This window comes from Saimiri boliviensis, chromosome 12 (genome assembly GCF_048565385.1).
Source record: "Saimiri boliviensis isolate mSaiBol1 chromosome 12, mSaiBol1.pri, whole genome shotgun sequence".
Taxonomy (NCBI): Eukaryota; Metazoa; Chordata; class Mammalia; order Primates; family Cebidae; genus Saimiri; species Saimiri boliviensis.
The window spans coordinates 116,001,330-116,025,984 of record NC_133460.1 but is presented as its reverse complement, the minus strand read 5'-3'; the positions used below and the strand labels follow the sequence as shown (position 1 = coordinate 116,025,984).

Genomic DNA, 24,655 nt, shown 5'->3' with positions numbered 1-24,655 from the left:
GAGGTCCTCCCCGACTCAGGAGTGCTCCCCAGCGCAGAGGTCCTCCCCAGCTCAGGCGTGCTCCCCAGCGCAGAGGTCCTCCCCGACTCAGGAGTGCTCCCCAGCGCAGAGGTCCTCCCCAGCTCAGGAGTGCTCCCCAGCGCAGAGGTCCTCCCCAGCTCAGGAGTGCTCCCCAGCGCAGAGGTCCTCCCCGACTCAGGAGTGCTCCCCAGCGCAGAGGTCCTCCCCAGCTCAGGAGTGCTCCCCAGCGCAGAGGTCCTCCCCGACTCAGGAGTGCTCCCCAGCGCAGAGGTCCTCCCCGACTCAGGAGTGCTCCCCAGTGCAGAGGTCCTCCCCGACTCAGGAGTGCTCCCCAGCGCAGAGGTCCTCCCCAGCTCAGGCGTGCTCCCCAGTGCAGAGGTCCTCCCCAGCTCAGGAGTGCTCCCCAGCGCAGAGGTCCTCCCCGACTCAGGAGTGCTCCCCAGCGCAGAGGTCCTCCCCGACTCAGGCGCGCTCCCCAGCGCAGAGGTCCTCCCCGGCTCAGGCGCGCTCCCCAGCGCAGAGGTCCTCCCCGACTCAGGAGCGCTCCCCAGCGCAGAGGTCCTCCCCGACTCAGGAGCGCTCCCCAGCGCAGAGGTCCTCCCCGGCTCAGGAGTGCTCCCCAGCGCAGAGGTCCTCCCCGACTCAGGCGCGCTCCCCAGCGCAGAGGTCCTCCCCGGCTCAGGCGCGCTCCCCAGCGCAGAGGTCCTCCCCGACTCAGGAGCGCTCCCCAGCGCAGAGGTCCTCCCCGACTCAGGAGCGCTCCCCAGCGCAGAGGTCCTCCCCGGCTCAGGAGTGCTCCCCAGCGCAGAGGTCCTCCCCGGCTCAGGAGTGCTCCCCAGCGCAGAGGTCCTCCCCGACTCAGGAGTGCTCCCCAGTGCAGAGGTCCTCCCCGACTCAGGAGTGCTCCCCAGTGCAGAGGTCCTCCCCGACTCAGGAGTGCTCCCCAGCGCAGAGGTCCTCCCCAGCTCAGGAGTGCTCCCCAGCTCAGGCGTCCTCCCCAGCACAGGGTCCTCCCTGGCCGCCTTCCTCCCACACTGGACGCTGTGCTCCAGGATGTGCTCTCAGGCAGGTGTTTCTCCCAGAAGCTCCTGTGGAACACGGGGTGTTGGAGCAGCTGGGGGGTCAGGTGGCACGCAGTCCTGGCCCTGCCTGGCAGTCTCGGAGGGATTGAAACCTCCTGTACCTTCCCTGAGGGCCCATTAGCTAAACTCAAAGGAAGAGGCAGCAGGAGGACTTCGAGGGGGTGAGAGCGAGCCAGGGCTGGCGCCTTCGCTGTGAGAATAAATTTGGGACCAGCTGTTTCAGGGACTCACTCAGAGCCCAGACCTGCCCCCTAGCTGGCTGCTTACCTGGGGTCACCGCAGTAGGAGAGGGACTTCGCAGTGGACAGTGGCACCTTTCCAGAGGCTGTGTACCGTGCCTAGGCATGGTGTGTGGCTGTTCTCCGTAATTGCTGGGGAGGACTGTCCAAAGCCTGGCCTTCCAGGGCAGCTGGGGAGAGACACGGAGATGCTGACCAAGGCCTTGGGCACGGGAAGCTGTGGGCTGCCCAACCCCAGAGGAAGGATCCTGAGCGGTGGCCACAGCCCCCCCCGGCTCCTGGCCCTTCAGCTGCACCATCTGTGCCTGGCTGCTGTTCTCACTCACTGTGACCTCCCGGGGATCTGGCCTCCTGCAGCCATCTGGTCGCAGGCAGGCAGAGGGCTGGCGTGGCTAGAGGATGTCTTTGCAGCCCGTGGTCTTGTTTTTGGCATTCTGGGCAGTGGTTCTAAAGCTGAGGGCATCTGAGCGCCAGTGTCCCTGAGACCTGCCCCTGCCGCCCAGTGGCCAAGGAGGGTTGGGCCTGGATCAGCTCCCTCGTTGTCGAACAGTGGTTCTTACTCCTGGGTCAGTGGGGTGGGCAGGAGCTCTCTGTGAGGCAGGCGTGGTCCGCAGCCCTGCAGGAACAGGCGGCTGTCATGGTTGACAGCCACAACACTGGCACTGAGGGGTCTGCGGAGAAAGAAGACCCAGGATTTCTCTCTCCTGTGGCCCTGGGCTTCCCCTCACCCCAGCCCTCCTGGCCTCTGCTGGGAGGCAGGATTGTCCAGTGGTCAGGAGCATGAGCTCCTGGGCTGAAGCCCTCCACCCTGCCGGGGGCGACACACCTCACCTCCCGGGTCGTAGTTTCCTCATCTGGCAGACTCGGGGCTCTGAGCCATTGTTAAGATTTATATAAGAAGTATATTAACTTTCCTTCCACTCCTGCAGCAGCTGGGGTCCCTGTCCCCACAGGCCACCTGCCAGGACATGTCTCCTGCCTTTCTGCCTGTTCTCCAGGGCCTGTGGGCCTGTCCTGAGGCTGGCATCTTGAGTCCTTTGCCCTGTGGCAGCATTTCCACATCCCTCCCCCAGTCCCCCAGCCTGCACCACCCTCTCCAGGGCACCTTTCACTGAGGATGAGGATGGAAGGCTTTTGGAAGACAGAGGGACATCACATGAAAAACGAGTTCTCTGTGCCATTATTCTTGAGAGGTCCTGTCATTTAGCCATTAGAGTTACCTCTGAGAGCTCACAGAAAAAAAAAAAAGCAAAGTGGATGGAGGTCCTTGAAGTGTTTTATTGCTGTAGCCATTATCACGTTCTTCATCGTCATGTTTATCACTACAGCAGCATCACCAGTATTATACCATCACCATCATCACCACCACCACCATCGCCATCATCACCATCATCACCATGATCACCATGATCATTGCCAACACCATCATCTTCATCACCACCACCAGTATCACTGATGTACCACCACCACCATTGCCATCACCATCACTATTACCACCATCACTGCCATCCCCATCCCCACCACCATCCCCATGACCATCACCACCACCATCACCACCATCACCACCATGATCACCACGATCACCATGATCACCGCCAACACCATCATCTTCACCACCACCAGTATCACCAGTATTATACCACCACCACCATTGCCATCACCATTATTACCACCATTACCATCACTGGTGCCATCACCACCACCACCCCACCACCATGATTACCACCATTACTAACATCACCATCATCATCTTCACTGCCACCACTAATATCACCAGTATTACACTACTGCCACCATTGCCATCACCACCACCACCATCATCATCACCCACCACCAGCATTATCATCATATCACTGCCACCACCGCTATCACCACCACCATCACCATCGTCACTATCATCACCATCATCACCACCCACCACCAGCATTACCGTTATATCAACACCACCACCGCCATAAGCCTTACCATTAACACCACCATCACTGCCACCAGCACCACCACCACGACCATGACTGCCGTCACCATCACCACCAACACTAACATCACCATCATCATTTTCATCACAACCAGCAGCATTACCATTATACCGTCACCACCATTGCCATCCTCATCACCATCATTACTCACCACCATCGCCGTCACCACCGTTGCAGCACCATTATCACTGTCACATCACCACTGTCGTCACTGTAGTCGACACAGTCACTGTTGACACTGTCGCCATCACCACCACCACTGCCGCCATGATCACAGTCAGTTGTCAGCATCACCACCATGGCCACTGCCGTCACTGCTGTCATCATCACTACGGGTGCTATTAGTAAATGCCTGACACTATCGAGAGTTTTACGTACACCGCCTCATGTTCTTTAACAACCCTGCAAGGCAGATGTTTGTGTCCCCATGTTACTGAAGAGAAGCCAGGGCAGCTGGAAGCAACCCAGCGATGGGCACTGTATTCCGCTCTGCATTTGCCCCTCACAGGTGCCTCTGGCCCCCAGCCGGGCTCCAGCACAGGGTGGTCTGTCTTTGCTCAGGGTCTGGGCTTAGAGCAGCGCTGGACTTGGGTGGAATCAGTGCCTTGGGCAGGCCCCTGCTCCGGGAATGCCTGGGTGCTGATGCTGGTGTGGGGCTGTGGTCCGTAGGGGGAGATGTGGGCTGTGGGAGCACCCATGACTGGCTCCCCAGCTGCGCGCACGCCAGGCCCCCCGTCGGTGCCCACAGGTACTCCTTCCAGGACGAGGAGGACATGTTCATGGTAGTGGACCTGCTTCTGGGCGGAGACCTACGCTACCACCTACAGCAGAACGTGCAGTTCTCCGAGGACACGGTGCGGCTGTACATCTGCGAGATGGCGCTGGCCCTGGACTACCTGCGTGGCCAGCACATCATCCACAGGTGAGTGCGTGGCAGATGGCAGGGGCACCGCCTGAGGTGGGTGTGGCTCCTGCTCTCGGGTCAGGCCGCCGGCGGGGGGTCCACACTCCCACAGAACCGCCCAGCTCCTCTGCCCCACCCTTGCCTGAGAGCCTGCCCCCAGCTGTGGCACCCCTGCCGACCAGGTCAGCCCCATAGCTGCAAGCTGGGTGTCCGTCTAGGGGGCCTTGGCCAAGCAGCCGCCGCTGAGGCTGGACACAGAGGGCCATTAGCCCTGGTGGGCAGACCATGGGCCGGGTCACAGCAGGTGGCATTCACCTGGCCCGTTTAACTGAAGGCTCCCATTTGCCCGACTGCCATGTCCCGGGGAATCCAAACTAATTTTAACATTAACTTGAAGCAGATGAAATTAGGAAGCAGAGCTGGTGTGATGGCTCTGAAAATAAAATATAAAAAAGGAAATAGGAAGCAGATTACGAAGGAAGTGAAATTGGGAAGCAGGAGTTAGGCTGAAATTCTGCAGCTATGGAATAGAATGGAGATATCTATGAGGTGTATTTTGAAGTCGAATAGACTGCGGCCTCATTTCTGCTTTTGGGGACTCTGACGTCTGCTCATGACCCAGGCACCAGTCACTGAGCGGGGGCCACGTGCCTGGAAATGGGAGCAAAGTGAGAGCTGAGGCAGCTTGTGGAGGGAAGGGCACAGCCTGGCAGCGACTCCCCTTGTCCTCTGGGGCTCCAGGCCCCCGCCCAGTGTCTGGTGCCAGGTCTGTGCTGCTGTCCAGATGCCACAGGGAGCGAAGTGGCTGACTTTTCACCTCTGCCCCTACCCAGGGCTATGAGGTCCTAGCATCGTCAAAGGACCAAGTCCAGCTCCCAGGCCGCTGCCTCAAGGGGGTGGATGGAGTGTCCTGGGGACTCCAGGAATTGTGGCGGGGATTCCAGGGCAGAAACGGTGGATTTCCCAACTCACCTTCCCACTTTCTGTCCTTTCTAGAGACGTCAAGCCTGACAACATTCTCCTGGATGAGAGAGGTGGGTGGGGCCCAGGTGGCTGGGGCCCAGGTGGCTGGGGGCTGGGTGTGTAAAGCCCAATCTGGGTGCTGGCAGGGATGGAGCAGTGGGGAAAGGGCGGTCCTGCCCACAAGGATGCATCTCTGGTCCTGGGACAGTCACGCCTGCCCCCTGTCCGCACAGGACACGCACACCTGACCGACTTCAACATCGCCACCATCATCAAGGACGGGGAGCGGGCGACGGCGCTGGCAGGCACCAAGCCGTACATGGGTGAGCCCGAGCTGGGGTTCCTGGTGGGAGCTGGCTTTCTCCCGGCGTGAAGGACAGGCCTCAGCGGCTTCTCCGGCCCACGCTGGAGGCGGCCTGGTCTCGGGGTGGCCGCGGGGTGCCAGCTCTGTGCTGTTCCTTCTTTCTGTCGGAAAGCTCCGGAGATCTTCCACTCTTTTGTCAACGGCGGGACCGGCTACTCCTTCGAGGTGGACTGGTGGTCGGTGGGGGTGATGGCGTACGAGCTGCTGCGAGGATGGGTATGGACCCCTGGCCGCCCCTGGGCTTGGCTACCAGGCCCCTGCTGGCCGCCGCCGCCAGCGGGTGGCCTGAATGCCGGGGAGGGAGGCGGCTCCCCCAGTGCCCAGGCGTTCGGGGATGTCTCCGCTCTGCCTGAGGAGTCACGCTTTTAGCCAAGTGCAGCCGGTGGTGGGATGCCTGAGCCGGGGGAGGAAGGACAGACCCAAGATGGTTTCCCGGGGCATTGTGGGGGCTTCTGTGTGGGTGGACAGGGCTGAGAACTGGCCAGCAGGGGTGCTGCCTTGGAACTTCCTGCACAAAGTTTCTTGTGGGCCCCTGTGCTCTCCCTGTTGGTGGCCACGGCAGGGCCAGTCCTGGAGACCAGGAGGCTGGGGCCCTCTTGCGGACCATACCCCTCAGCCCTGTGTGGGACCCCACCCCTGAGGAAGCCGGCTCTCTCCTGGCCCTCTGGAGCTGGTCTGCCTGGACCTGGGTCCCCTGGGATCCCAGCCAGATGGGCACACCAGCCATGGTTCAGGACCCAGGCGCAAGCTTTACCCCCAGGTTCCCCCACGGCAGGCGGAGGCCAGGCTGTGCTCAGAACTGTGTCTGTACTTGGGGTGGGGGGAGGGGGGCCTCTTAGGGCACTGGCACCTGTGCCTGGCATTATTCTGGGTGTCCTGGGGGCCAGGAGGACCTGCCCAGCGCTGCCTCCCTGGTCTCCAGAGGCCCTACGACATCCACTCCAGCAATGCTGTGGAGTCCCTGGTACAGCTGTTCAGCACCGTGAGCGTCCAGTATGTCCCCACGTGGTCCAAGGAGATGGTGGCCTTGCTGCGGAAGGTGAGCCCCATGCCTGAGCCTCCTTGCCCACCGAGCACCCACCTCCCTCCCGCATTCACCTGCAGCTCGGGGCACCCACTTCCTGGTGGCACAGGTCCCTTCACTGCAACGTATGAGAGCCTCCACAGATGGCAGCCCTGAGCCCTGCCAGGTCATGGCATCCTGGTGGCCCCTGAGCTGTGTCCCTGAGCTGTGGCCCCCGAGCTGTGGCCCCTGTGTGCCCGCCCTGCCGATCACCACAGAGGAGCCATTGCCGGTCCCTATGCCCTGCCTGTTGGAAGGAGGGCATGGGCTGGGCAAGTTCAAGCCCATGCTATCTCTGGGACCCTTTACCCCAATGCCCCCTGGGGAAGGTGGGCAGCCACTGTTCACTGCAAATGCCTCTCAGGGAACATCAGCCTGGCAGGGACCTGGGCAGGGGTGTGGCCATCAGCGGGGCCTCCCATTTGTGGTCGGGGACTGGACTGGGGCTGTGCATTGACTGGGGTGCACAGCTCCCCATTCAGAGCCTTGCTTTAACACCATGAAGGATTCTGAGTCAGAGCCAGCCCCGGGCAGGACAGGGAGGGGAGGGGTCCCGGCTGCCTCCCGGCTCCCGTCTCTCAGGCAGGTGGGGCCTCCTGCTCTGGGATTGTAGCGAAGCAGCCTCAAGCCCTGGGGAGGCCTGGCCTGTGGGAGCCTCTCCCCAGCCCAGAAACAGCCTCTAACCCCACTCTAGCCCCATGGAGCTCGGCCACACCTGCCCAGGTGGTTCACAAGGTGGCAGTGGGCTGGAGAGGGCCTGTGTCGGGACTGGGGATGACCCACCTGCCCAAGCCCTAGGCCTTGGGAAACCCCGCACGGGCTCTGGGTCTGCGGCATTTGCCCTGGAAAGACAGGACGTGCCAGTGCTGGGATGCTGCTTCCCTGGCCACGCATGGCTGCCCCGGGGTCCGCGTCCTGCAGAAGCCCCCTGTGGTGAAGGAAGTGGCTGTGGAGTCGTTACCGTGGGGCCAGCCACGTGCAGAGTGTTTGCCGCTCGCCAGGCCTCGGCTGCCGCCTCCTGGCAAATCCCGGCAGAGCCTTCCCTGCGGGCCCTCTGCTGTCCTCCGGCACCAGGGGTTTGGGCAGCACCACTCAGGTCGGGCGCCCCTCGGGCTGCATGCTGAGCCGACCACGGCACTTTGCCTGACGGCACCGCCCTTCCTCGGGTGGCCCTGAGGTTCCTGAATTCTGAGCCTCAGGCCTGGCAGAACCCTCCCCAGGGTGCCCTGTCCTGGGGGTGGCGGGCTGTTCCGTGCTGCCGGGTGATGGGCCCTGGGTCCAGCCAGGCTGCTGGGGGGCTGGCGGGCTGTGGGCCCCGGGCGCTCTGACGCAGGCCTGGTTGCAGCTCCTCACTGTGAACCCCGAGAACCGGCTCTCCAGCCTCCGGGGGGTGCAGGCAGCCCCGGCGCTGGCCGGAGTGCGGTGGGACCACCTGAGTGAGAAGACGGTGGAGCCGGGCTTCGTGCCCAACGTAAGCCTGTGGGCGGCTCGGGGCGGCCCTGGGGCTGGACGCGGGCGGCACCCACGGGCCGGGCTCAGCACCCATCCCTCTGTAGAAAGGCCGTCTGCACTGCGACCCCACCTTCGAGCTGGAGGAGATGATCCTGGAGTCCAGGCCCCTGCACAAGAAGAAGAAGCGCCTGGCCAAGAACAAGTCCCGGGACAGCAGCAGGGACAGCTCCCAGTCCGTAAGTGCGGGCGGGCCGGGGCACCGTGGGGTGCTGGGTCGGGCTTCTCTCCACCACGGGCAAGGCGTGCAGGGACCCTTGGCAGGCCACGCATCCCGGAAGTCCAGCACACCGTTTTCCAGAAGCCCTGAGAAGGCCAAAACCTCCCTCTGCCTTCCCCAGCCCCCACCTCACTCCTTGTGAAGCATGTGGGCAGGGACAACCAGGGGTGGGGTTGTGAGTGTGCGAGGACAGCCACGTGACGCCCTCAGGCTCACCCAGATGTGTTGTTGATCGTGTCTGTGGGGACGACCACGTGAAGCCCTCACGCTCGCCTGGGTGCGCTGGCCTCGGTTGTGTGTCTGTGGGGACGACCACGTGAAGCCCTCACACTCAGTTATGTGTTGTGTTGATCGTATGTGTGGTGACGGCCACGTGACGCCCTCACGCTCGCCTGGGTGCGCTGGCCTCGGTTGTGTGTCTGTGGTGACGGCCACGTGAAGCCCTCACGCTCGCCTGGGTGTGCTGGCCTCGGTTGTGGGACTGTGGTGACGGCCACGTGAAGCCCTCACGCTCACCTGGGTGCGCTGGCCTCGGTTGTGGGACTGTGGTGACGGCCACGTGAAGCCCTCACGCTTGCCCAGGCGTGCTGGTATTCTGGGGCTGCCAGGACAGGTGACCACGCATCAGGTGGATGAAGAACAGGAACATGTTGTGTCTGAGACGGGTCTGAGTGGTGATGAGATGGGCCAGCTGTGCGTTAACTGCTCCGTCTCCTGCCGTTCCCTTGTCCTGATGATGGCTCTGTCTAGGCAGCGGACAAGGTGAACCCGCTGGGCGGTTACGTTATGATCTCATAGTTTCTGTAAACCAGAAGTCCAGGCCTGGGGCAGCTCTGTTCTCTGCTGTTGGGTCTCACCAGAGTGTGAGCCAGCATTGACTGCGGTCAGGGTCTCATCGAGGATTTGATAGCTGCTGTGGTTGGAACATTTCCCCTGAAACCCGTGTTGACATTTGGTTCCTTTTGTGGTGGTGTTAGGGGCCCTCGGGGGACGATGGGGCCAGGTGGGTTCTTCCCGCATGGACGGGGTCAGAGCTGTTGTGAAAGGGTGACCTCAGCCTCCTTTGTGTCTCTGCTCCTCTGCCACATGAGGAAGGAGTGTCCCAGTGTGGATGTGGCCCCTGTTCCGTGTGGACATGGTATTCACAGTAGAGCATCAGTGGGCTCCCTTTAAGTCAGCAGATTGAAAAAGAGATAAAAAGAAACGTGTTGTGTCACAGTTTGGAGGCCTGAGTCCAAAGAGAAGGTGTCAGCAAAGCTGTGCTCCCTGTGAAGACTCCGGGAAGGGAAGCCCGTCCTCGCCGCCAGCCTCCGGCAGAGGCTGCCTTGGCCAAGCGTGTCCCTGCAGCCCTGCTTCCGCCGCGTGGGGGCTGCCCGTGGTGTGCCTGCGCCTCCTCCCCCCACCTCATGAGGATGCCACACACTGGATTTGGGCTGCCCTGACCCAGTGTGGCCCCGTCTTATCTTAGTGATATCTGCAAGACCTCACTTCCAAATAAGGTCGCATCCAACAGGTACCCAGGACGAGGACCTGAATGTATTGTTTTAGGGTACACAACTTGGCCCATACCACCAGGATGTGGCTGATACTCACCAAGGAGTAGCCACGCTTACGTGTTGATGCTGAGGTGACAGCAAGGCATTGGGTCCCTCGGTGGTCCCCCTGCCCCTGGGCCTGCCCAAGCCTGCGCCGGATGCCCTGGGACTCTCATGCCCCAGCTCTGTGCAGCCGCCTCCGACCTGCCTGGCCCTGTATTGCTCCTGGGCAGAAGATGGGTGTCAGTCCCCTCCTCACCGTGATGTGGGGGGCAGGGGTGGGGCCATCCCCTGGGGCCCTGATTTTAGGGGAACACAGCCCCCACCATGGGTCAGGCTCCCGTCTTTGCCCCGCCTCCAGGACTGTAGCCGGCAGCCCCAGGTGTCCTCAGGTGGAAATGCAGGTGAGGAGCTGCAGGGCGAGACGCTGCTGAGAGCCACAGGACTGCGGAGAGGTTCTAGGGGATTCTTTGGCATTCCCACCGTTGGATATTTAAGTTTCTTACCAGAGCATGTCTGGAGCCAGGGCTCGGGGCTGTAGAAATAGGCCCAGGAGGAGGTCGGAGCCCTCCGGGAGGGACGGACAGTGTGCAGAGCCCGGCTGGCCATGTTGTGCTTCCGGGAGGCTCCGGGGAGGAACAGGTGAGGCCAGGCACCTGTGAGCTGGAGGAGCTCGGCTTTGTCTTGGGTTGGTTGTGGGGAGATGTTCTGGCTGGAGGGTGGGAGGTGTTCTGAAAGGCACCCATCACTCCAAAAAAAGGTCCCACCATTAACCCTGAGGCTGAGAGAGGTTTTTTGAAGCAGCTTTATTTTGATATAATTCACATTCCATACAGTATACAAGGCACCCACGTAAAGCATCTATTTCTGTGGTTTTTAATATAGTCACAGGGCTGTGCATCCTCACTGCCATCTGAATTGAGAACCTGCTCATCTGCTGTGAGAGAAAGACCCCACCGATCAGCAGTCATGCCCCTTTCCCCTCTCCTGTCTGCCCCTGGCAGCCACGAAGCCGCTCTCCGTCTCTCGAGGTTTCTCTGTTGTGGACGTTGCGTGTAAGTGGAGTCACACATGACGTCATTTGTGGCTGGCTTCTTCACTGTGCGGGGTGTGTCTGAGGCTCATCCACGCTGTGGCCTGTCAGCGCTTCATTCCTGTTGATGGCTGAGTAATATTCCACGTGTACATCACCTTGCATTTATCCAGTCATCAGTTGATGAGTATTTGTTTTTTCCACTTGTTAACATTTTTCATTATAATCAATAATGCTGCTGTGAACATTCACGTACAAGTCTGTATGTGGATATGTACTTTGATTTTTGGGGGCAGATACCTAGGTGTGAACCCTCGAGGTCACATGCGACTCTGGGCTTCACGTATGGAGGAAATGCCTGCCCTTTTCCACACCAGCTGTGCCATTTTATGCCCCTGCCAGCAGTGTGAGGGTTCTAATTTCTCCGTGTACCCGCCAAGTCTTGTTATTGTCTTGTTCATTTGTCTTTTAAATTATAGGCATCTTAGGCTGGGTGCAGTGGCTCAAGCCTATAATCCCAGCACTTTTGGAGGCCAAGGCAGGTGAATCGTGAGGTCAAGATTCATAATGAGTCCTGTCTCTACTAAAAATACAAAAATTAGCTGGGCCTGGTGGTGGGCACCTGTACTCCCTGCTACTTGGGAGGCTGAGGCAGGAGAATTGCTTGAACCTGGGAGCTGGAGGTTGCAGTGAGCCGAGGTCGCACCACTGCAGTCCAGACTGGTGACAGAATGAGACTCCATCTAAAAACTAAAAATTACTGGCATCTCAGTGTGCAGTGATTTTGTGATTATGATTTCCCTTTTCTAATGAAATTGAACATCTTTTGAGGTGTTTAATCGGGAATTGTGTGTGTCTAGGGAAATGTCTATCCACATTAAAAAAATTTTTTTTTGGTCTTTTTTTAGTCTGCTCTTGACAATATATTTTGATTGGCATGTCTTATTTTACTTTCTTTTTTTCTTTTTTGCTTTATTACCAAAACGGGAGTGCACTGGTACAACGATGGCTCACTTCAGCCTTGACTTCCTGGGCTCAAGGGATCCTTCCTGCCTCCCCTGCCATTAACAGCTGGAACTGTAGGCATGTACCACCACAGCTGGCTTCTTTCAAAATTTTGTAGAGACAAGAACTCACTGTGTTGCCCAGCCTGGTCTCAAACTCCTGGAGTCCTCTCTCCTCAGCCTCCCAAAATGCTGGGATTACAGATGTGAGCTACTGTGCCTGACCTAATTGGTGAATTTTAGACCATTCACATGTAAAGTGACCATGGAGGCTGAGGCAAAAGACTGCCTAAATCCGGGAGTTAGAGACCAGCCCGGGCAACAGGGTGAGAACCCATCTGTATTAGTCCATTTTCATGCTGCTCATAAAGGCATACCTGAGACTGGGTAACTTATTCAGTCAAAAGGTTTAGTGGCTTACAGTGCCACATGGCTGGGGAGACCTCACAGTCATGGTGGAAGGCAAGGAGGAGCAAGCCATGTCTTAAATGGATGGCAGCAGGCAGAGAGAGAGCTTGTGCAGGGAAACTTTCATTTTTAAACCCATCAGGTATCATGAGACTCATTCACTATCATGAGAACAGTGCGGGAAAGGCCCGCCCCCACAATTCAATCACCTCCCCCCAGGTTCCTCCCACAACAGCTGGGAACTGTGGGAGTCACAAGTCAAGCTGAAATTTGGGTGGAGACACAGCCAAACCATATCACCAACTCTATAAAACACTTGAAAAATTATCCAGGTGTCGTGGTGCATGCCCATAGTCCCAGAGACTTGGGAGGCTGAGATGAGGGGATTGTTTGAGCCCAGGAGTTTGACACCAGGCTGGGCAACACAGCAAGACCCTGTCTCTATTTAAAAAATTGAAAATTAGCTGGGTGTGGTGGGACACATCTGTGATACCAGCCACCCAAGAGGCTGAGGTGGTAGGAGTGATCCCGTGAGCCCAGGAGTTCAAAGCTGCAGTGAGCTATGATCCTGCCCTTGCCCTCCAGCCCGGGCAAGAGAGAGACATGCTGTCTCATGACTAAATGTTCGTTGATACAGTTCAACATGACGCCTACCATGTTTGTAACTGTCATCTATTGGCTGGATTTGTGCTTTCCCTTTTCCCTATTTTTCTGCCTTTTCTGGTTTTAATTAAGGATTTTTATATGATTCTAGTTTATCTCCTCTCCTAGCATATTAACTATACTTCTCTCTGGAATATTTTTAGCGGTTGGCCTGGACATTGCCGTATACCGTTGGCATATGGGAGTCTACCTTCACCTGACACTCTGCCCATGTGCGTGCAGTGTGTGTGCTTTGTGACAGACCCCTCCTGCGTGCCTCCTGTTCCTGACGACATTGGTGTCATGCACTTCATTTATCTGTACGCTACAGTTACTCACTACATTGTTACTGCTGTTACTTTAACAGCTATCTTATGGATCAATTAAGAACATTAAAATTTTCATTTTACCTTTATTCCTCCTCTAAAGCACTGCTTTTCTTTATGTGGACCCAGGTTGCTGACCTAAATCACGTTCCTTCCCCTGAAGAACTTTGTTTAACATGTCTTCTAGGACAGGTCTAGTAGAGATAAATTCCTGCCCTTTTTGTTTGTCAACAAAAGTCTTTATTTTTCTTTCACTTTTAAAGAATAATTTCGCTGGGTATAGAATTCTAGACTGGTAGGTTTTTTTACCTTCAACACTTCAGATATTTCACTCCACTCTTGCTTATGTGATTTCTAACAAGAAATCTGCTCTAACTCTTTTTTTTTTTTCTTTAAGTAGGATTCCTTCCCACCCCTCAACCCTAGTGCCTTTCAAGATTTTCTGTCTTTGGTTTTCTGCAGTTCGAATAATAATAATGCCAAGGTGCAGATTATTTTAAATATTCATTCTGCTTGGTGTTCTCTAAGCTTCCTGGATCTGTAGTTTGGTGTTTGTCATTAATTTCAGAAAATTCCCAGTCATTATTATTTCAAATATTCTGTTCTGTTTCCCTTCTCCTGCTGGAAATCCAATTATGCGTATGTTGTGCCTTTTGAAATTGTCCCATAGCTCTTGGATATTCCATTCATTTTTTTCACTCTTTTTTTCTCTTTGCATTTCAGTTTGAGAAGTTTCTGTTGACATTTCTTCAAGCTTGTAGATTCCTTCCTGTTGGGGACCAGCCCCAACCCCATACGTGGTTGCCCTTAGTCCTGGCAGTGACGAGCGATGAGAAAAAGAAATACAGACACACGAGAGTAGGATTTGCAGCATGTGTCCAGGGGACCAGCGCAGGCGTGCGAACAGCATTAGCTCTGGGCTCCAAACACGTTTATTATGTGCGTAATCTCACTGATTTTATGGGTGTGGAAGGGGTAACATAGCTGGGCTGAGAGCACTGGAGATCCCTCTAAGACATGCTAAGCCTGAGCTCTGCATTGATCACTGATTGATACCAGGATGCGGCTGCGTCAGAAGTGCAGCAGGTGAGGAACCACCAGGTCTGACCACACCTAGTGCATCAGGGGCTTCTATCATAGAGCAATCGAAATCACTCCATATCCCAGAACCTCCGCAGAGCCTGAGGGGTTCCTGAGCGCTGCCCTGCAAGGCTTTTCTCCTCCTCACCAGCTCCCATCTGCAAAGACCCTCCTGGGTCTTGTGAGCAGAGGTCGCCTCCCTTCTCAGAGATCTTTGCACAAGCCCTCTTCACGAGGCTGTCATGCAGTCCCCATGCTGAGAGGGCACTCGTGGGACCAGAGCCGTATTCCCTGCTCCGCAGCCACCCCGGTGTCCCTGGTGCCACCGCGGGATGGTCTTTACCCTAGGCCTCCTGTTGTCGCTTGTTTCTAATTAACTGCACCAACAATATAGTTGAGTTCGGTGTATAAACATCCGTGCACTCTGAGCCGAGCAAGCTTGTAATTATTTAGCTAGAAGTGACACAGGTGTCCCCGGCCACCTTGACCCACACCTTCCTCGTCTGGATCCGGGCTCCTGAGGAACCGTCAAAGGCACCCTCATTTCTGTCCCCAGTGTGTCTTTTTGAGCCCTCCTCGCAGCGTCCGCCTCTCTGCGTACGCCGCCCCGTCGGGCCTTTACCATGTGAATCGGAGTTATTTTGAATTTCCCGTTCGATCATCTCCGCACAGGTGCTGTAGGTGGGTCCCTTCTCATGCGTGCATTCTCTGCACCCTTGATTTTTTCCCGCTTGTAGTATGCCTTGTGGTTTTCGTGGAGAGCTGGACGCGCTGTGTCTGGCAGTAGGAACTGAAGCAGACAGGCCTTTGGTGTGAGGCTTACGTTACCTGGCCAGGTTTGGGGCGGGGTTTAATGTCTGCGTAGCTGTGGGTCCAGCGGCTTCACATTCGATTCCATTTCCTCAGCTACCCTTGGGCTTCCCTAAATCGTCCTCCTCGGAGGGTCCCTGGCAGCCCTTCCTGCTGGAATCCCCTCCTGCTGCGGAGGCCCGGCTGGGGGGTTGAGAAGGTGGCAGGGAGGGCAGTGTTCCACTGTCTGTGACTAAATCTCAGTCTCGGGGGCCTGTGCCCCTTGGTTCACAGTTGTTCATCTGCTTTTCCCCTCCCGTAGGTGAGACAGAAAGGCTAAAGCGGGGTACAGGCCGAAAAACAGTCTTCCCCCAAGTGAGCTAAGCCTTTCCCTCAGAGAGCAAATCCCATTTGCCGTGGAGAATGCTCCCGGTGTCAGTCACAGTGCTGACTGTTCCCCTCCCACGCCAGAGCCTGGAAGGGATCTTCCTTGGCTTCGTTAAGACCTGGCAGGGTTCCTGGAGGGGAAACCCATGGAAGGCTTGGGGCCCCGTAAGATGGGCGTCCAGGAGCCCTGCCCTCGGCTGCGGCGGTTCCCCAGGGCTGCCCAGGAGGTGCCCCTGCAGCTCCCGTGCCGTCAGCTCTGCTCCAGGCCAGCGGGTCTCAGCTGTGACCCTGCTCACCTGACTCTCCAGACTTTGGGCTCGTGGCAGTGCTTTGACCTTCGTGCTCTGATGTGTCCAGGAAAAGTCATCGGCTTTCATTCGTTCAGCATCATTTCCGCTGCCGGGGTGGGAACGAGACCTTCCAGGTTGTTTGCGGCCGAGCAGAGGCCAGAGTCCTGGCTCGTCTTGTGTTTCTTCGTCGGTCATGTATTTTATTTCCTGGACTCCGGTGTCTTCTCGGGCAGGTGACGGGCAGATCTTCTCTTCTCTTTCTTGAGGGCACCATTTGCCGCAGGGAAGTCTCGGACCTTGGCACGGGCTGCGGCCATTTCCTGCTTGGCACCTCTGCTTTGCTGAGGATCCATCACCTCAGCTGAGGCCACGGGGATTGACTCCCACACTTTCTTCTAAGTGTGTATGGTTTAAGCTCTGATCCATTTTGAGTTGACTTCTGTGATCAGTGTCGGGGCGGGTCCAGCTTCATGCTCTCGACGGTGGGTCTCTGATTGTCCCAGCACCGTTTGCTGAAAAGACGCTTCTTTCCCCTTTGAATGGCCTTTGACATCACACCTGGTTTTCCACTTGCCGTTTTATCCCATCGGTCCTGATGTCTGCCCTGAACCGGGACCCCACCGTCCTGATGACGGCAGCTTTGTAGCAAGCTTTCAAATCAGGACCTGTGGAGCCCCCGGTTTTGATCTTTTTGGACATGATTTGACTGCTCTGCTGCCTAGCGTTTCCAGTGAATGCCAAGAGGTTCGGCAGCGGCACCGGAGCTGCCAGGCAGGTGTGCGATGGCGTCGGGGGTGGAAGCCCGGTCCGTTTCCCGGGCCTCTCGTCGCTGTGGGTGACATCTGGGGTCCGAGGCTGCATCTCAGCACGTGTGGAGGTGCCACGGGGCCCCGAGATGGGGATTCCTGTGGGAGTTACTCAGCTCCTCCAGGAGAGACCCCCACCCCCCACTGCCTGCGGGACGGGAAATGACAGCAGGGCTTGGCTGTCAAGCAGAAATCCGGAACCCCTGTGGGAAGTGGCTTCAGCCCTCGGGACGCAGGAGCATCGCCCGTGACTGAAGAGGTCACCTGTCCTGACGGCGCTGGGCTTTCAAGTGCCCACACCCGTCAGTCATGGGCGAAGGGCGCCCCTGTGGCCTCCTGGCTCTGTGTGCGCGGGCAAAGGGCTCCAGCCACCCAGGGCAGGCCGCTGAGGAAGAGGCGCAGGCGGAGGCCGTTGGACGAAGGGCAGGACGGATCCAGGCCAGGCACAGACACCGCGGTGCTGTCCCGCTGGCGGCGCCCCACGCCCTTGGGGAAGAGAGTCCCTGTGGAAAGGGGTCGTGGTCGCACGTCTCAGCGCCCTACAGCCGGGCTCAGGCACCACTCAGAACCACTTCTTCCAGATGTTTCTGGAGCAGCTCCTCCGGCTTCCGGTGGCCTCTCTACCTAGGAAAACGTGGCCGTGGAGGCGGGAGGATGGCCGACAGCCCCCTGCTGCTGGCTGTGCACAGGGCCAGGGCAAGCACTCGCGTTCTGTGTCCCCGGCATCCACCCCAGAGCCTCTCACCTGTGTTGCTATGAATCTCAGGATCCTGGTGGCTCAGTCATGCCCTGAGCGTCACTCGGACCTTCATCCCTGAGTGATCTGAGCCTCGGGTCACCATCACTTGGCCAGCCAGGGTTTGCACGCTTGTCTGTATCAGGGTTAGACCAGAGAGTGCGGGGACCCAGCAGATCACCCAATCTACCTCTCTTCTCGATGGCTAAGCACACGTCTCCTGCCAGGACATGTCTCCTGTAGGGGAGGCCACAGTGGCAGGGCAAACCCTGGAGGAAGAGCGCCACGTGGAGGAGAGGGCTGCTTGCAGAGCGCGTGGGAGTCTGCTGGTGGCTTCTTGAGCCCTCAGCCAGGTGCTGGCCCTCCCAGGAGGAGCAGGCGGGACAATCCCCGGAGCCCATGCAGGGCTGGGAAGAAAGAGTCCACATTCCCGCTGCCAGGGTGAGACCGTCACACCACCACAGATCCAGGACAGCACAGAGAACACTGCCTCGGGGTGAGGAATGTGAGCGGCTCCACAAACCCGGGAAATGTGCCAAGCCCTACGCTTCCTTCCTAGAGGGAAGAGGTGCAAGGTGAGATGGCTTATCCTTCTCCCAGATGGGCGCGTCCCAGTGTGACGGACGTCACCAGATCCCTGAAACGTTGCCGAGTACAGGTTTCCGCGTCGTCACAGGGTTGATCTCCTGCACTCCGGATGTGTGGTTACCGGGTGTCCAGAGTACTTGCAGTCAGCATTAATAGGATCCACGGGGCCGGGTGCAGTGACTCACGCCTGTAATCTCAGCACTTGGAGAGGCTGAGGTGGGTGGATCACCTGAGGTCAGAAGTTCAAAACTGGCCTGGCCAACATGGTGAAACCTTATCTCTACAAAAATTAGCTGGGTGTGGTGGCACATGCCTGTGATTCCAGCTACTCGGGAGGCTGAGGCAGGAGAATCACTTGAACCCAGGAGACAGAGTTGGCGGTGAGCCGAGATGGCCGCATTGCACTACTGCCTGGGCCACAGAGTGAGACTCCATCTCAAAAAAAAACCAACAGGATCCAGGGATCGTGGGTGAGAGTGCCCAGTGTCGAGGCGTGGATGACACCGTGACAGGGAAGAGCGCCCTCAGCCCTGGGGCAGGGCCGTGAAAGCCGTTGTCCATCTCGGGTGGACGCACGTGATCACGCACTGCCTGACGCCACCTCTGCCACTGGCCAGTCGTGTGGGGCGGTGGTCCCGTGAGATGGGAGCACTGGGTTTTCCCGTACCTTTTGTGTATCTAGATCGGGGTGAGCGTTGTCACGTGCGCCCACGCACACGTCCCCTCCGGCCTCCAGGGCCCAGCTCCCTCCGTCTCGGGGTGACTTCCCGAGGCTGTGGATCGGAGGTTCTCCAGTCCTCGAAAGTGGGTGTCCTCTGCCCTCAGCTGCCGGAGGCGGGGCCCTTTCAACGCCGCCTCCAGGCCCGTGGCTCTGTACTCTCCACTGCGATTGGCTGAGCTGCGTCTGCCGACTGCCCGCACGTTGGTAGTTCCCGGTCCCCTGAACGATGCCCCACACCACGCCAGCACCGCGCGGCCAGCACCCCTCCACCGGCAGCCCACCCACGTCCCCCGCCGCGTCTTGGGCAGTGGTCCTGCTGCCTATCACACATCTCCAAGGGTGGGTCCTGCTGGGCACCCTCAGCCCACAGGCCAGCCCTGGTTCCAGGCTTCTCCAGGCAGCATCCCAGGCCTGTGTGTCTTGTGATGAGGGGCTGGGAGAACCCAGCAAGGGGAGAGGCCCAGCAGGGGAGGGGTTTCCAGCAAAGTGCTGCAGAGAACAGCTTGTGCCTGGTCCTGCAGGCCCCATGGAGCAAGTCCACGCCATCCACCCCCAGGCAAGGGTCCTGGGCCTTGGCATCCCTCGGGGCTTGGGTGAATCACCCGTGGAGATGCCAGGCTGGCTGCTGGCGGGGGGCGGGACGCTTCAGTAAGGAAGAGGCCATCATCCAAAGAAAGCCACGGTGGAGGCCTGGCAGGGATGCCAGATACTCACCCGAGCGGACGTGGGTGGGACCCGGTCACCGTCCCCCACAGACTCACATGTGTCTTTCCGTCCACAGGAGAACGACTATCTTCAGGACTGCCTTGATGCAATCCAGCAAGACTTCGTGATTTTTAACAGAGAAAAGTGAGTGTGTGGGGGTGGGTAAGCGTGGAAAATGGGGCCGAGGTTACGGTTTTTTTGGTCACATGAGTTGACGTCTGTGGCCCTGGGGTATGTGGCCCTGCTCTCACACAAGTCCCGAGACCCTGCAGCCACGTGACCTCCGTGGGCCTGGGGTGTGTGGCCTTGCTTTCACACAAGTCCTGAGACCCCACCCCCACCCCACAGCCACGTGACCTTCATGGGCCTGGGGTGCATGGCCCCTGCTCTCTTTAGGGACTCTGAGCAGCAGCTGTGGAGGGGAGCGGCGGGAGGCCGCTGCCAGGCTGTGGCGTGTTTGGGCTCCACTCGGGGCCTGTGGCTGGAATCTTCTGGGAGGAGACCAGTTGCTTCCAGACAAGGGGAGGGGCTTCCTAGGAGGCCCTGTCAGAGCCACGTTAACTCCCGGCGCAGGCACGCCCTCCGTCACTCAGCTGACCTTTCCCAAACTGCAAGTACGAGGGAACAGAAAGGGCAAAGGTGGCTGACGGCCGGCAAGGCAGACCAGGGACAAGAGCGGCTGCCACAGTGGGGCCCACGGAGGATGGGTGCGCCCTGGGCTTGCACCAGGGCCTCCTGAAGGGGAGTGGTCTGAGCTGTTGTGGGCAGGATGTGCGGGCAGGTGAGGGCACTGGCCGACACCCTGGGATCAGAGGTCTGGGTGACAAATGAGGTTCAGCCAAGCCTCCTTCCCAGGTCGCTGACCTGTGGCACCTGCACACTCAGGCCTTCTGGCTGGAAACACGCCGAGCCTCGCCAGCATTGTCGCATGCCCCTGCCCGCCCCCGTGAGTGTATCGGGGGCGTGGCCTTTCCAGCAGACACCCAGCCTGCGGCCCATACTTGGGCACCCATGCCATGGCCTGTTCCGTAAGCCTGTGGGCAGGTCATGGGACAATGAGGCTGGGGTGGTGGGGGTGTAATTCCCTCCATGTGTTTCTGCCACCCCAGGCTGAAGAGGAGCCAGGACCTCCTGAGCGAGCCTCTCCCCGCCCTTGGGCCCAGGGATGTCGCGGAGCCTCTGGAAGACGAGGCAGAACCCTCCGCTTTGCCCATGTGTGGCCCCATCTGCCCCTCGGCCGGGAGCGGCTAGGCCGGGACACCCGAGGTCCTCACCCTCAGGCTGGTTTGGAGACTCGGCTGCCAGGAGGGCCACGGGGCGGAAGCCTGGCATTCACGTTCCCACCCAGCAGCCTGGCTGGCAGTGCCCACAGTGCCCTGGACACGTTTCATACCTCGGGTTCGTGTGGTGCACGGGACAAGGCTGTGGGTGCAGCAGGCACCTGTGGAGGCCAGCAAGGAGGGCACTGCCCGCGGGCCCCGGGACCCACCCAATGGCAGAAGCACTGTTGGGCGCCCCTTTGTTGCGCACAGGGGGCCGGGGCCGCAGATGGGAAGGAGCCCTTGGCCCCGCTTGGCCCCGAGGCTGGGCACGGGCCACTTCACAAGGTGAGCACCTGCAGCTGGGCCGAGGGTGCCCAGGCTCGGCCCAGTTCCTGGAGGTCAAGGGCGCGGGCTGTGGGTAGCGGGTGGGGAGGCAGATGTTTTCTGATCACACTGCTCCAGCAATTTCTGCTCTTCTGTATAGTTTTCACCTCTGAGAATTACAGTGTGAGAAGCGCTTGGTGTGGTGTCTCCTGTGTCTGCCGAGCCGTCAGGCCCAGCTGGACTTGGGGTGAGCAGCTCCTTGGAGCAGAGCCTCCCCAGGGCTCCAGGAGCACAGCATGGCAGGAGTGCCTGTCTCCGGGGCCCTGGAGCCATAAGGCTGTGGGAGGCGCTGACGGTGCTGGAGGCAGGAGCCCAGGACAGCACCACGCACGGTGGAGCCGCCACGGTGCCAGGCAGTGCTCGGCCCTCCAAGAAGGGACGCAGGCCTCTCGCTGTGGCTGGGTGGTTCTGTCATTGGGACTGTAACTGGATAAACGGCCTGTGCGCTGCTCTCTGGTCCCACTGGAGAATGGGCCCGGCCCGTCAGCCCAGAACTCCGTTCCTCTGGAGGAATGCACGTGTCGGGTCTGTGCGCCCTCCCAGGACAGCAACCGTGGAGCACATGTGTCCAAACCCGTATCCACGATCCCTGCTGCACCCCTGGCAAACAGGGCCCTCCCGTTCTTAGGTGGGCTGAGATAGCAACAGGCTGAAGAACATCTGGGGAAGAACTGGCCGAGCTAAGTCCGAGGCGGGCGGCGCAGCTCCCCGTCCCTCTGAATCCCGGAAGGAAGTAGCCTGCAGCTCACATGGGGGACATGGCGCCCAAGTCACCCCCAGGAAGGGTGGCCCGATCCCTGTGAAGGCCCCGCGGTGGCCATGTGCTCGGCGGAAACGTGGGGATGTCAGAGGCAGGTGCGGGGGAAGGAGAGGTGTGGGGTTTGTAAGTGCGTTTGGGGAACATGGCAGGTGGTGCTCCTTGTCCTTCCCTGAGACACTGGTGGGGTATGGGTGCTGTCTGGTTCCCCTGATCACCCTAACCCTGGGGGAGAGCCAGGGATGCCAACTCCCACAGCTGGGCCAGAAGGAGCCCTGAGAAGGGAACGCTGAGGACCCAGGGCCTCCTCCAGGGCTGCTGCCTGGGATCAGCACTGCTTTCTGAGAAACCCAGGGTCAAAGATGCACCTGTCCACGGTCCCCAGAGACCACGGCAGGAAATTCCCCATCGCCATCGGTGCCTGGGCAGGGCCCGGAGAGCTGGTGGCAGGAGGCGAGTCCGCGGCCCTCCGTGCTCATTGTCAGCCAGTAGTGAGAGCCCAGTGATCAGGGCCAGGCCCTGCTCTTGGTGTGAGGACAGCTATCTGGGAACGTCCACACCTAGAATACGAACTAGTACCCATTTTATGGAACAAGGTATGCCCCAGCACCATAGTCATGACCTTCGGGGGCTCGGGTCGGAGCCTTGTGGCTGGCTGGCCTTGCATCTGTGGCAGTGCTGTGTGCCTGGATTCCGGGCACTCCTGTGCATGCTGCTGGCCTTCTGGGGCAGCCACAGCTGTCCGGTGAGAAGTGTGGGGGCCCCTCTCTGCCCCACCCAGGCTGCCCTGCTGCTCCTCTACCCTGTGAGTGGACAAGCCCCTCCCTGTTGTGCATAGCAGCGCTGTGCAGGAAAGAAGAGCCGTGGCTGCAGGAGCCATCGGACCAGCCACAGCCAGCCGGGCCGCCGTGCAGAGATGGTGTGGGGGAGAGGAGACGCGTTTTCCACGCACCAGACGTCTTTAATGGGCCTGATTCACATCAGAGGCCGGGTGACGCCCGTCTGTCAGGCGGTGGTTGGCATGCACAGGCTCCTGCCTACACGTGTCCTCACGTACAAAGCTGCTACTAAGAAGCCTACGGAAACACAGAATCTGTAATGAAAGGGCAGTGTCTTCCTAAAGGATCACGAGGGTTCCCTGGACGGGGGCTGCTACGAAAGCTCAGGCGTGGGCCTCGGGGTGTGGAAAAGGACCCTCCACGGGCGGGCTCTGCTGCACCAAGTTCCGATGGCTCCCTGAAGTCTCAGCAGCTGTGCAGGGCGGAGGGCTCTGCTCCCACCACCTCCCTGGCCTGCCACGGGCACAGGCCTCTGGGGAGGGGCTGCATGAGCATGGGGCTCTGCGAGGCAGTGATGGGCGTGGGGAGGTGGCGCAAACACCCACCAGGCACGCCCTGGTGTCAGGGTGCTCCCGCGCTCTGTGCCGCCCGGCGGGTTCCCTGTACCCAGGCCGGGCTCAGTGGGCACTGGGGTGCCCGAGCTCAGGCCGCTGGCACCATCCCTGCTGTGTGGCGCCGCCTCACCCTGGCAGTGACATCTTCCCAGGTTCAGCCCTTCTCTGAGGGCCTCATGGCAGTAGGACCTGGGACCCCACAAGGAGAGCCTGTGGGGAGGGGGAAGGCAAGGCCGCCAAGCACCTTCAAGAAATGTCTACAAAGGATAATGCTAAGGGGGGCAAGTCCCCTGGGGCCCCCTTGGCCTCGGGTGGGGCCAGCAGGGCTCAGAGGGCAGGGCCTGGGCGTCTAGGAGAGAGAGGTGATGTTGGAGCGGCCGCCGGGTGGTGCCATGATCTTCTGTGCCGTGCGTCGGGCGATGTGGTCGTCAGCCTGAGACCCTGAGAAAGGGCAGGGTGGGCAGGAGAGAATGGGGCAGGGGCAGAGTCCCTCCTATCCAAGCGGGGAGGCAGATTCAGTGACTGTGTCAGTGGGGCCAGAACCAGAAGGCCAAGGAGACCAGGTCTCCCGTCCTCGAGGCCTGCGGCACATGGGGAGGCACAGGAGATCCCGAGGCCCGGGGTGCACTGGGGGTGGGGGGTGCACAGGAGGCTGCCAGGAGATCCCGAGGCCCGGGGTGCACTGGGGGTTGGGGGGGGTGCACAGGAGGCTGCCAGGAGATCCCGAGGCCCGGGGTACACTGGGGGTGGGGGAATGCACAGGAGGCTGCCAGGAGATCCCGAGGCCCGGGGTGCACTGGGGGTGGGGGGTGCACTGGAGGCTGCCAGGAGATCCCGAGGCCCGGGGTGCACTGGGGTTGGGGGGTGCACTGGAGGCTGCCAGGAGATCCCGAGGCCCGGGGTGCACTGGGGGTGGGGGAATGCACAGGAGGCTGCCAGGAGATCCCGAGGCCCGGGGTGCACTGGGGGTGGGGGAATGCACAGGAGGCTGCCAGGAGATCCCGAGGCCCGGGGTGCACTGGGGGTGGGGGAATGCACAGGAGGCTGCCAGGAGATCCCCGAGGCCTGAGGGGCTGCAAACTCCAGGCTGATCTGCAGGAACCCCTTCCTGTCCTGAGAGGAGCCCGGGCCAGTGCTGCCTCATCCCTGCTGTGGCCCCAGGTGAGGAAAGGCGGCCCCCCAGCCTCCCAGAAATGGCAGGTTCTCAGGGACCTGAGCCCGGCCTGAGGCCCTGGGAGGTGAGCAGGGCCTGCTGTCACCTGCCCGTGCAGGGAGGATGCACCAGAAGCACCATCAAATGCCAGAGGCCAGACGCTGGCGGCCGGGGCCCTCACACGCCTTCCTGCTTGTCCCTCTGGGCCCCTGGACACAGCTCAGACCCCTCTCACACCTCACGCTTGGTTCTGGGGCTGGCTGGGTGGGGACCTGGATTCCAAATGATCCTGGGGTTCCCGTCAGGCCCCCTCAC

At 59.6% G+C, this 24,655-nt stretch overlaps 2 protein-coding genes across 5 annotated transcripts in view; one reads left to right on the top strand and one right to left on the bottom strand.

Annotated features, from left to right (window-relative positions):
• The window catches only part of STK32C (serine/threonine kinase 32C), a 98,636-nt gene extending 77,466 nt beyond the window's left edge, over positions 1-21,170 (top strand). The window contains exons 4-12 of one of the 2 annotated variants that reach the window (XM_039465357.2): positions 4,067-4,240; positions 5,219-5,256; positions 5,419-5,508; positions 5,662-5,765; positions 6,472-6,588; positions 7,958-8,083; positions 8,169-8,300; positions 19,468-19,535; positions 20,501-21,170. In XM_039465357.2, the coding sequence (XP_039321291.2) occupies positions 4,067-4,240; positions 5,219-5,256; positions 5,419-5,508; positions 5,662-5,765; positions 6,472-6,588; positions 7,958-8,083; positions 8,169-8,300; positions 19,468-19,535; positions 20,501-20,642 (991 nt within the window). In that variant the 3' untranslated portion in view covers positions 20,643-21,170. Of the gene's footprint in view, positions 1-4,066; positions 4,241-5,218; positions 5,257-5,418; positions 5,509-5,661; positions 5,766-6,471; positions 6,589-7,957; positions 8,084-8,168; positions 8,301-10,761; positions 10,932-13,127; positions 13,379-19,467; positions 19,536-20,500 lie in introns of those variants that run through there. The other variant, XM_039465358.2, reaches the window with a different exon arrangement.
• The window catches only part of DPYSL4 (dihydropyrimidinase like 4), a 40,556-nt gene continuing 36,975 nt past the window's right edge, over positions 21,075-24,655 (bottom strand). For all 3 annotated transcript variants that reach the window (XM_074383124.1, XM_074383126.1, XM_039465370.2), the window contains one exon: positions 21,075-23,628. In XM_074383124.1, coding sequence (XP_074239225.1) covers positions 23,537-23,628 — 92 coding nt within the window. In that variant the 3' untranslated portion in view covers positions 21,075-23,536. The remainder of the gene's footprint in view (positions 23,629-24,655) is intronic.